At 43.0% G+C, this 12,829-nt stretch overlaps 1 protein-coding gene across 7 annotated transcripts in view; it reads right to left on the bottom strand.

Annotated features, from left to right (window-relative positions):
* The window catches only part of TBCD (tubulin folding cofactor D), a 190,006-nt gene that overhangs the window by 168,578 nt on the left and 8,599 nt on the right, over positions 1-12,829 (bottom strand). For all 7 annotated transcript variants that reach the window (XM_046676423.1, XM_046676424.1, XM_046676420.1 and 4 more), the window contains exons 3-5: positions 4,963-5,060; positions 3,815-3,916; positions 1,291-1,437 (exon numbers count right to left, since the gene is read on the bottom strand). In XM_046676423.1, the coding sequence (XP_046532379.1) occupies positions 1,291-1,437; positions 3,815-3,916; positions 4,963-5,060 (347 nt within the window). The remainder of the gene's footprint in view (positions 1-1,290; positions 1,438-3,814; positions 3,917-4,962; positions 5,061-12,829) is intronic.

The following is a 12,829-nucleotide window of genomic DNA, read 5'->3' as shown; positions in this document are numbered from 1 at the left end:
CGTCACAAATCAGAACACAGTGGAGCCCCTTTTCCCTTAAAGGTTACGAGGGAGACAGCTACTCACTGACTTAAGACATTCAGAATATCCTGCGAAGGGGAAAGAGGCCAGAGGACAGCAGGACACAACATGGGCACCGTGGAGTGCTACAAAGAGTGTGGGCTCAGGAGCTGGACTGCCTGCACATCTGGTCCAGCATCAGGAGAAAGGGGCCAGCTAAGTCACTGATGTCTATGCCGCTGCCTCCTCAGTCAAATGAGGAGAGAAACAGTCAACTGCCTCACTAAGTTAACTGAGCTCATACAGGAAAAGTGTTCAGAACAGTGTCTGGCAGAGAGCAAGCACTCAGTGACTGCTTGGTATAGGTAAGTGTGGCAGGCTGACTCTAACACAGCCCTGTGTCTTCCTTTCAATGTGGGCTGGACTTGCTCCTAACCAAGAAAATTTGGCAAGCGGTTGGGGGTCACTTCCGTCATTTATAACACATTACTATGACTTCCGTCCTGCTCGCAGACCCTGCCCCTTGCTGGCTTTGACAGAACAAGCTGCCATGCTAGGGGGGCCACGCGGTCAGGAACAGCCAGAAAAACACCAAGGCCATTGGTCCAACACCCTCAAGATCTGCCTTCTGCCAATGACCATGAGAGCTTGGCAGTGGACCCTGCCCCAGGTGAGCTTTGACTGCTGCCTGGGGAGACCTTGATGTGGAGGGTCCAGCGAAGCCATAGCCAGATTCCTGACCACAGAACCATGAAATGGTAAATTCATGTTAAACCACTCAAGTCTGGGGTAATTTTTTACGCATAATCTGTGTCTGTATGCATACCATCCGCATCAGGAAAAGTTTGAAGAAATATACAAGTGTCACCCCTTAGCACTAGGATTTGACAGATTTCAATTTAATATTTTCCTGCCTCTCTTTATTTCCTAGTTTTCCTACATTATGTGTTATTTAAATAATGTTAAAAGTAAATTTAAAATGGACCTTTATTTTCTCTTATCAGTGCACCCTGAAACCTCTATTTCATTATTATGCTTAACAGAGTATTTGCATTATCTACAAAGAAATGAAATTTACTAAAGTCAGTCATCCTGACCCCTGTATGAATTATCACAATTCCCAAGTAAATTATGAAATGGAACTGTACGTCACTGAAAAACAGCAGCAGCAGTCTAAGAAGTATATAAATGTCAATTAGGGTACCTGATTAAACTCTAACGCGCAAGAAACAGCAAGAGCAAGAAAGAGGACACTAAAGAGGAGCCAAACACTTGCACAATCACACTTACCTCTGCTATTTGGAGAATTCGGTCCATTATGGACATTCGAATCTGCCCAGGCTGACTGAGGAGGTTCCCGTCAAGGCGTGAAAAGTCGAAAGGGATCAAGCAGGTCACGGACAGCCACAGCAAAAGCATGTAGCGAGTCTCCCAAGTCTGAGAAGTTAAGTCAAAGTAAAATAACTCCTGTGTACAGAACGGGGGTAACCTGCATGCCCTGCTGGGTCCTGCTGCCCTCCCTCCCACTCACTGCCCTACAAGCCTTTCGGATGCTGCTGAGCTCAGAGGCTTGGGTCAGACCATCGTCAGCTCCTCCTGCACCCACACAGACCTTCGGTCATACGGCCTTAGCTGGCTACCTCAGCAGACAAAAGAAACAGAAAGAAAAATAGGAGGCTGGCTGGTGGCTCAGTGGTTAAGTGCGCACGTTCCACTTCAGCAGCCCGGGGTTCACCAGTTCGGATCCCAGGTGAGGACACGGCACCACATGACAAGCCATGCTATGGTAGGTGTCCCATATATAAAGCAGAGGAAGATGGACATGGATGTTAGCTCAGGGCCAGTCTTCCTCAGCAAAAAGAGGAGGAATGGCAACAGTTAGCTCAGGGCTAATCTTCCTCAAAAAATATAAAATGTCTTTAAAAAAAAAGAAAAGAAAAAGACAAATCGTAATACATCAGTGTAACAGCTTCTCTTCAGCAGCCCCATTCAGCATGCAATTGGCCTTTGAGAAAGTAGAAAATAGGGGCTGGCCCCGTGGCCGAGTGGTTAACTTCGCACGCTCCGCTGCAGGTGGCCCAGTGTTTCGTTGGTTCAAATCCTGGGCACAGACATGGCATTGCTCATCAAACCACGCTGAGGCAGCGTCCCACATGCCACAACTAGAAGGACCCACAACGAAGAATATACAACTACGTACTGGGGGGCTTTGGGGAGAAAAAGGAAATAAAGTAAAATCTTTAAAAAAAAAAAAAGTAGAAAATAGATAAAAAGATAAAAAAACAGAAGGCATACGAATAAAAAAATTCTCAACTTCCAGTAAAAGAGGAGGGCCCTTATTTTCAGTAGTCAATAAACCAACATTCCCTTTTGGCCCTAGAATCACCCACCAGGGGCATGAGGAGGAGAAGAGAAGAGCAAGGGGAACGCTCACCCATGCCTTCAGCTAAAACCAGGCACATCCCCAACGAGAGAACGCACACAGGGGTGTAGGTGTAAACTGCGTGCTCCTCTGAATGCACCCGACGGCAGGCCCACTGCTCTCCTTAGAAGGCCTACTTACAAGACTGGCCATCAGTAGCAGGCATCTGGGAACCTGGATCTCAGGAGGGTTCACACCGTTCCCTAAGTGCTAAGGGTGACTCTCTGCGCCCAGACTGCTTGTACAAACCACATGGTTATGCTGAAGCCTACTTTCCTTCTGGGAGTCTGGAGTTTTGTTATGTACTCAGCAGAGGATACCCACATGACCAGTCTCCCATAAAAACCTGGGCACGGGTCTCTATGACCTTCCCTGGTGGACAACATTTCACACATGTTGTCACAAGTCAGTGCCCTGTGTGACTCAGCTGGGGGAAGACTCCAGAAGCTTGCTCCTGGTTTCCTCCACACCTCACCCTATGTGCCTTTTCCCTTTGCTGGTTTTGCTATAATAAATTACAGCTGTGAGAATGACTACATGCCAAGTCCTGTGAGTGGTCCTAGGGAATCATGGAACAGGGGGGTGGTCCTGGGGACCCTCAACATGGTTATATTTCAAGTTACAAAAATTTGGATGGTGGGACCAGCCCAGTGGCATAGCAGTGAAGTTCACACACTCCGCTTCGGTGGCCTGGGGTTCACTGGTTTGGATCCCAGGTGCAGACCCACGCACGGCTTATCAAGCCATGCCATGGCAGGCATAAAGTAGAGGAAGATGGGCACAGATGTTAGCTCAGGACCAGTCTTCAGCAAAAAGAGGACTGGCAGCAGATGTTAGCTCAGGGCTAATGTTTCTCAAAAAAAAAAAGAATGTGGATGGTGATACAGTTATCACCACACTGTATGTAGGCACCTTTTTTCCTTTTTACAAGAAAATAATTTAAAATAACATATGTAAAAAGGGAAAGCCAAAAGAATAAAAGAAAAGGGGGGAGGCCAGCCCCATGGTCGAGCGGTTAAGTGTGCACACACTGCTTTGGCAGTCCAGGGTTCATGGGTTAGGATCCTGGGCACAGACCTACACACCGTTCAGCAAGCCATGCTGTGGTGGCATCCCACACAGAAGAACTAGAATGACACACAATTGGATATACAACTGTGTACTGGGGCTTTGGGGAGAGAAGAAAAAGAAGAAGACTGGCAACAGGTGTTAGCTCAGAGCCAATCTTCCTGACCAAAAAAAAAAAGAGAGAGAGGGAGGGTGGGAGAGATACAAACAGCACAAGATAATAAAACTGAAGGAAGCATGCAATGAAGTTGCCAGCACAGGATTGGAGCAAACAGGGAAGAAAGACCAGGAGGGAGATGAGGAGGAGGAGAAAGGGACACTCACTTCATGGTCTCTGGGATTCTGATTTGTAAACATATCTAAAACAGGCTGCACATCAGCTACTTCATGAGGAAATAAACGAAGAAATGTTTTATATCCTCGAACCTACCAAATAAAAGACACTGAATTATTACATAATTACAAAATACAGACAGTAACAAAGTTTATCTTTTTCTTCTCATCAAAAATCCTTTACCACCCAATGATCAAAGAGACTCACATTAGATTACAGTGATACAACTTAGTAAGATTACACAATAAGAACACTATCTGCTTCTGACATCATTTCAAAAACATGTTCTGTCCCAATTTGACTAACAAATCTTGTATGTGGTTCATCAGAAATATACATATGTCACACAAACGAAAAAGTTTTGCTTCCACCTTGTTTATATGATTGCCCTCTGACATATGAGGAAAAAGCCCTCAAGAACCTCAAAGTTCCCCAAATTCATTAGGGCTTCCACAAAACGCAGTGGTACTACACCTTCAGGAGGGACCCTGCACTCGAGCCACTGTGCTGCAGAGAAGTGTGCACAGCAGCCCGCCTAGGGCGCTCTCTCAGAGCCAAGGGTCCCTCCCCACTATACAGCAGGAGCACGACCACATGAAGCCCCACAGAACCACAAACTCTGCCCTGAGACAGCAGAGTCACTCCCACAGTCGAAACCACAAACGGTAAGTCTGAAGGCCAGCACGTGGATCAGCTGGGAGCTTGTGAGAATGCAGAATATCAGGCTCCCCGCAACCTATTCACTCAGAACCCACATTGTAAAAGATCCCCAGGAAACTCATCTGCACATTCAAGTTAGAAAAGTGCTTCTGTTTCCAACCACTTGTTTGCTTTCTCCTTGCAAGAAATTTTCCTGAATTAGTCCTATCTCTCCCTCACTCGCTGGCTCTTCCTTTCCAGCTAGGTGGTGATTGGTCTATTCAAATGCAAGATGCTAAACATCTTGGACATTGTTTCAGCCAAAGGACCCCCTGGATCACTAACATCTGATCCCCAACACATGGTACAAAAATAATGAAACTCACAACTTATGATGTGGAGACCCATTTTCCTAAGAAATAAAACTTTGGAATGTAACTTCTGGATCAAGTACATTAAGAAGCATTCTGTCAACTATAAGGTGTTATGTAAATGTTACCTTGGTGATGATGTAAAGAAATTTAAAAGCCAGATGTACAAGGTCAGCTGAAGATGTCTTATCTTGCACTATATCCAACAATAAGTTCATCATCCATTCTAAGGAAAAACATATACAAAATATTTGCTATGAAACAAAACATCAATATGATATCAAAACAAGATGCTAAAAGAAAAAAGGGTTTATTCAGAAATGTAAGAATGGCTCAATATTAGTAAACCTATATAATTCAAGTATCAATAGACCAAAAGGAAAAACCACTTTCGTCTTAAGTTTCTAAAAGTGCAGTACAGTTAACAGAGCATTCATTCTTGTTTTAAAATGCAGGGAGAATATTCTTATTTTACAAAAATAATTCTATCTCAAATCAATGTCTAATATCATGCTTTACAGAAGATACCTGCCACAACTACTACAATTTAGCAATGATATGGTTCCAGTCCATGTAATAAGAAGAAAAAAAAGGATTTCCACTTCCAGTTATAAAGGAGTAACTGATACAGAATCGCCCTGCCACCAACAATGAAAACCAGAAGAGCAGGCAGTACATGGCAACAAACCAGCTGGGATCAACAGCTGCCCAGGCTGTCTACCAAGAGGTAGTTTTTAGAACTCAGTGCAGGGAGGGGGAACTCAAGCAGAGCAGAGACTGGGGCTGAAGAAGGCTAAGTCACATGAAATTTGCAGGGCAGAATACCAAAGAGGAAGCTGAGCAGAGAACAAGCTCCTGAAGTCTGCAGAGGGCCCCTCGAGTCTTTGGCTGAATCTCCACACGTGTGGGGGAAGTCCACACAGCCAGGCAACAATGACCACGGGAAGCACTGAGGCACAGAGTTCTCACAGCTCCCACAGGGCTGGCATCCAAATTCCACCAGCCAGAGTGCAGAGTCCTTGCTGAGTACCACAGCAACAAGAGACATTCCAGCGAAGTCTTTCCAGAGTAGTCAGGGTACACTAGAGAAAAAACTAGACCTGCCCTAAGAAAGCTTAAGAAGGATTGAAAAGATATACATGATCTGCAATTGACTAAACTGACTGCCAAACCTCAACACTCTTCAAAGACAAAAAAACTTAAAATACGCAAAAACATAACAATCACCATGTCCAACATCCTCTCAGAATTACTAGATATACGACTGTCTAAAATTACTGTGACCCCTAACAGGAGGAAAATTAGTCAAGAGAAAGAACCCAGAAATGACAAGGACAGTAGAATTAGTAGATATAGACTTTAAAACAGATACTACAAGTACTAAAAATATGCTCAAGGATGTAAAAGGAAACATTAAAAATACGAGGCAAGAAATAGAAGATGTTAAGAAACACAGAGCTTCAAGAGCTGGAAAAAATAAGATCTGCAATGAAAAATTAACTAAATGGGATTAACAACAGATTAGACACTACAGAAGAAAAGAGCAGAGAACTTGAAGACACAGTGATAAAATCTGCTACACTAAAGGGGGAAAAAAGAGACTAAAACAACTAAACAGCTGTGCAACAGTATCAAGTGTATCAGCATATGTGTAACTGTCCCAGGAGGAGAGGAGGGAAGCAAGGACAGTGAAAATATCTGAAGAAATAGCCAAAAATTTTCCAAATTTGATGAAACCCATTAACTGAAAAGGTTCAACAAACTCTAAGCAGGATAAACATAAAGAAAACTACAACATGGCATGTCACAATCAAATTCTTGAAAATCAGCAAGAAAAAGAAAATTCTACAAGCAGCCAGAGGAAAAAGCACACATTACATAGAGGAACAAAGAGGAGAATTAAGACAGACTCTTTATCAGAACTAACACAAGGCAAAAGGCGGTAGAACCCTACCTTTTAAAATGCTGAAAGAAGAAACTGTCAACCTAGAATTCCATAATCAGCAATACATCTTTAAAAACAAAAGTGAAACAAACTATCAAACAAAAGCTGAAACAATGCATCTCCAGTAAATGTATACTAGCAGAAATGTTAAAGTAAACTCTTCAAGCAGAAAATACCATGGAGCCGGCCCAGTGGCACAGTGGTTAAGTTTGCACATCCCGCTTCGCTGACCTGGGGTTCACTGGTTTAGATACCAGGTGTGGACATGGCACCACTTGGCAAGCCTGCTGCCGAGACCAGCTGGGCAGCCAGCTGATGGGGCAGAGGAATGAATAGACAGAACACAGTCTATATAATAGATACAACACACTCTATATTATTTAATGGGACAGGGGACCATCAGCCTCAAGGACCGAGGTGACGTCCCTCTGATCGCCACGTATTTATTTGCAGGCAAAGAAGTACAAACATAGCAGGAACTCACGCCAGCAGGGATATGCAAGTCAAAGCTCAGCAGTTCTAGTCTTCCCCCCTTCAATGTACCCCGGCCCTACACAAGGCCATTCTCTTAGGGAGTATCCTGGGAACAATCTGGCAAGTTATGCAGACGGCATTCCGTTCCTGTATGGACCCGGTGTTCCTAATCCCCTTGCCTTCATGTTTGATAAGATACTACCTTCCAGCCTTTGATTCCAAAGCACAAACAATCTAGCATAGTAATTTATGAGAATCAGCAGATTGCATATTTCTCAGTCACCCATTTTGTAATTTGTTCTTGCTAAGCTTAAAGCCTTGCAATAATGTTGCTATGCACTCCGGCAACACAAGCCATGCTGTGGCAGGCGTCCCACATATAAAGTACAGGAAGATGGGCATGGATGTTAGCTCAGGGCCAGTCTTCCTCAGCAAAAAGAGGAGGATTGGCAACAGATGTTAGCTCAAGGTTAATCTTCCTCAAAAAAAAAAAAAAAGAAAAGAAAGCACATAAATAGCAGATAGAAACTACAATCTACAAAAGAAAAAGCGGGAAATGTAAGTATATAACTAAATATTAAAGACTTTTTTCTCATTTTTAATTTTTTTGAAAGGAAACTGAGTGTGTAAAGTAAAAATTCTAACACCATACTGTAAGGTTTATAACACATACAGAAGTAAGATATATAACAAAGAACAGGAGGAGGAAATGAGAGAATCCTGTTGTCAGGTTCTTACATTATACGCAAAACAGTGCAACACCGTTTGAAGGCAGATTGTCATAAACTGAGGACATATTTTGTAAATCCTAGAGCAATCACTAAAAAAAGTAAAACAAAAGAAAGTGAGATCAGCATCATGGCAGAGGGAGCTCTCCCAGTAATCCCTTCCCTTCACCATGCAACGAAAAAGACATTCACACTCCAAGAGAGGACATCCAAACACAACACAAAAGACGTCGGAGAGACCCACGCAGCCATACGACAGAGGGCGGAGATGCTGGAGCCCCCCTCGGTGGAGAAGGATAACAGAAAACTTCACTCCCTCCCCAAAAGACTGGGATCCAGGACTGCAGGCAGCCTCTGAGAGGGAAGGAATGGGGGAGGGGACATTTGTTCACAGGAACATCAAGGATCCCTGAGGGCCCTTGCAGCCTAGGGGAAAGCCTGTACCGAGGTGAATGCTAATGCAGGGGTGACCTCATCAAGCCAACACCCCATGAGAGCAGATAGTGAGAGCAGAACAAGAAAACCCGGAGAACAAGAAGAGACAGTGCCCCTCCTCCCACCCACCCCGCACTGTGCCAGCCCAAGTGCCTGAGATCTCAGCTGAAGGCGGAGGGGTCGGAATACATGGCTCTTGACCCCACCCAGTGGCAACAGGCAGTAACTGTGACCAAATAATACCACGATGTACAAAAGAGAGCCACGCCCTCTAGCAGTATCAAAATTATATTAAATCTGCAGACCAGAGAGAAAATGACAAGTACCCAGAAATCAGTCCTGAGGACTCAGAAATATGTAATCTGAATGACAGAGAATTCAAAATAGCTATCATCAAATAACTCAACGAGTTAACAGAGGATGTAGAGAAACAATTCAATGAGTTCAGGGGCTGCTTCACAAAAGAGATTGAAACTATAAAGAAGAACCTACCAGAAATATTGGAGATGAAAAACACAATGGAAAAAATAAAACAAAATATGGATTCCCTGAATGCTCAAGTAGACATCATAGAGGAGCAAATCAGCATAATTGAGTATAGACATGTTGAAATGCTCCAGACAGAGGAGGAGAGAGAACTAAGACCAAAAAGAAATGAAGAAAGTCTCCAAGAAATATCTGACTCAATGAGGAAATGCAACATAACAACTATAGGTATTCAAGGAGAACAGAGCAGAAAGCGTGTTCAAAGAAATAAGAGCAGAGAACTTTCCAAACCTAGAGAAAGAGAGGGCAATCCATGTGGAAGAGGCTACCAGATGTCCTAAATATGTCAATGTAAAAAGACCTACTGCAAGGCATATAGTAGTGAAACGGGCAAAACTGAATGACAAAGAAAAAATAGTAAAGACAGCAAGGCAGAAGAAAATAACCTACAAAGGAACCCCTAGCAGGCTTTCAGCAGATTTCTCTGCAGAAACATTACAGGCTAGGAGAGACTGGAAAGACATTCAAATCTTTGAAGGACAAAAACTTTCAGCCAAGAATACTCAATTCAGCAAAAATATCCTTCAGAAATGATGGAGAAATGGAAACTTTCCCAGATAAACAAAAGCTAAGGGAGTTCATAGCCACAAGAACCCCCCTACAAGAAATCCTCAAGAAGGCCCTCATATCTGGAAGAAAAAAAGGGAGAAAGAGTTTATAAAGCACAGAGTAAGGAGATAAATAAGTAGACAAAATCAGAAAATTGTAGCTATACATCAGAACAGGTTAGCGAATACTCAAGAACAACATTAAAGATAAAGAGAAGGAAAACACCAAAAACAAAGATAATCTTGTCATTTTCATCACAACCTCACAACATAAGATGGAATAAGATATGAGAAAAAACTTAGGAGGGGAGAAGGAAAGGGACTGAATCGGCTTAGTCTGAGGAGGTAAGAGGCCATCAGAAAACGGACTCTGATCCACGAGATTTTGAATACAAACCTCACGAACCACTAGACAAAAACGCAGAACACAGACATAAGTAATAAACAAGGAGAAAACAAAGAAACACAACAGAAAACACTACGTACTGAATGGGCAGACCAAATACACAGGATGAGAAAGAAAGGAAGTGCAGGAGAGCCAGAAAATGAGCGACAAAACGGCAGCACTAAGCCCTCATCTATTGATAATCACCCTAAACAGAAATGGATTGGATTGAATTCTCCAATAAAAAGACAGAGTGGCGAGAAGGACAAGACCCAACAATACGCTGCCTCCAGGAAACACATCTCAGCTCCAACAACAAACACAGGCTCAGAGTGAAGGGATGGAGACAATGCTCCAAGCTAAAGGCAAACAGAAGACAGCAGGTGTCACAATACTTAAACCAGACAAAGAAGATGTCAAGACAGGTAAAGAGAGACAAAGAGGGGCAGTATATAATCATCAAAGGGACACTCCACCAAGAAGACATAACACTTATAAATATCTGTGCACCAAACACAGGAGCACCAAAGTACATAAAGCAACTTTAACAAACCTAAAATAATAACACAATAGTAGGGACCTCAGCACTCCACTCACATCAATGGATAGATCATCCAGACAGAAAATCAACAGGGAAACAGTGGAATTATATGAAACGCTAGACCAGTTGGACTTAATAGACATATACAGAACACTCCATCTAAAAACAGCAGAATACACTTCTTCTCAAGTGCACATAGAACATTCTCAAGGATAGACTATATGCTGGGAAAGAAGGCAAGCCTCCACAAACTTAAAAAGATTGAAACAACAACAAGCATCTTTTCCGATCACAATGCTATGAAGCTAAAAATTAATTACAAGAAAAAAGCTGAGAAAGGGACAAACACAGGGAGACTAAACAACATACTATTGCACAAGCAATGGATCAATGAAGAAATTAAAGGAGAAATCAAAAAATACCTGGAGACAAATAAAAATGAAAACGTACCATATCATCTCATATGGGATGCAGCAAAAGCCATATTAAGAGAGAAATTCGGGAGCCGGCCCTGTGGCTAAGTGGTTCAGTTCGCGGGCTCCACTTCAGCGGCCCAGGGTTTCGCTGGTTCAGATTCTGAGTGCAGTCATGGCACTGCCTGTCAGGCCATGCTGAGGCGGTGTCCCACACAGCTCAACCAGAAAGACCCACAACTAGAAGATATACAACTGTGTACTCGGGGGGCTTTGAGGGGAAGAAGGAGAAAAAAAAAAAAGAGAAGAATGGCAACAGTTGTTAGCTCAGGTGCCAATCTTTAAAAAGAGAAAAAAAAGAAGAAGGAAATTCACCACAATACAGGCTCATCTTAACAAAAAAGGAAAATCCCAAATAAGCAATCTCAAACTACACTAACTGAATTAGAAACAGATGAACAAATAAAGCCCAAAGTCAGCAGGAGAGAAATAATAAACATGAGAGCAGAAATAAATGCAACTGAAACAAAAAAGGCAGTAGAAAGGATCAATGAAACAAAGAGCTCATTATTTGAGAAGATAAATAAAAGTGACAAACCCCTAGCCAGACTTAGAAACAAAAAAAGAGAGAAAGATCAGATACGAAATGAAAGAGGAAAAACAACAGACACCACAGAAATACAACAGATTGTAAGAGAATGCTATGAAAAGCTATGTGCCAACAAAATGGACAATCTAGAGGAAATGGATAAATTTTTAGACTCTTACAACTCCCAAAGCTGAATCAAGAAGAAACAGACAAGACGTCAGCAACATGGTGGCAAGAGCTCACCCGGGACTCTCTTCCCTCCAAAGTGCAACCAAAAAGAGCAACTGCTTTCCAACCAAAAAAAATCGTAATACCAGAAATCGTCAGAGACCCACAGCAGCCAAACGACGGAAGGCAGAGAGGCTGCAGCCACCCTCAGAGGACGTGGAAGAGGGTAGGAGAGAACTTCGCTCCCTCCCCTAGAGACTGGAATCCCTGCCACGGGTGCGGGAAGGAGCGGAGGAGAGGCCGCGCGTCTGGGTATCATCCAGGACTCCCACCGCCGGTGCAGCAGAAACCCTTTAACGGGGGAAAGCCTACACGTGCTAAGACCCAATCAAGCCAGGGCCCCGAGAGACAAGAGAGCAAGAGCTGATCCAATCCAGGTCATCGGGAGTCAAAGTGCCCCTCCTCTCCCAATCCAAGCTGCGCACCACCATCGGGGACGAAGGCACAGGACTCAGAATGCAAGGCTCTCGACCCCCATCTACTGGCGACAGGCTGTAACCGCAACCAAATAATATCATCATGCACAAAAACCACTCCTCTACCATCCAGCAATTTACAAAAGTTCCAGTCCAAAAGGAAAACAATAAAAATACAGAAATATGTCCTGAGGACTTGGAAATGGGTAAACTAAGTGAAGATGAGTTCAAAGTAACTATCATCAAAAGATTCAATGAGGACAAGGGAAAAGATAGAGAAACAAGTCAACGAGTTCTGGAGTTACTTCACAAAACAGATTGAAACTATAAAGAAGAATCAATCAGAAATACTAGAGATGAAAAATACAATGGATCAGATAAGACAGAATACGGATTCCCTGAATGTACGTGTAGACACCATAGAGGAGAAAATTAGCATAATCGAAGATAGACAGGCTGAATGGCTCCAGACAGAGGAAGAAAGAGAACTAAGAATTTAAAAAACTGAAGAAAATCTCAGAGAAATAGCTGACTCGATGAGAAAATGCAACTTAAGAATCGTCAGAATTCCTGAGGGCGTAGAAAAGGAAAATGGAGCAGAAAGTGTGCTCAACAAAATAAGAGAAGAGAACTTCCCAAATATAGGGATTGAGAGAGAAACGTGTGTGGAGGAAGCTTTCAGATCTCCTAGATTTGTCAATGTAAAAAGACCTACTGCAAGACACACAGTAGTAAAAATGGCAAAAA

The sequence above is a fragment of the Equus quagga genome, chromosome 11, assembly GCF_021613505.1.
Source record: "Equus quagga isolate Etosha38 chromosome 11, UCLA_HA_Equagga_1.0, whole genome shotgun sequence".
Lineage (NCBI taxonomy): Eukaryota > Metazoa > Chordata > Mammalia > Perissodactyla > Equidae > Equus > Equus quagga.
The sequence above is the reverse complement of the archived record's forward strand: the minus strand, read 5'-3'. Positions and strand labels throughout refer to the sequence as shown.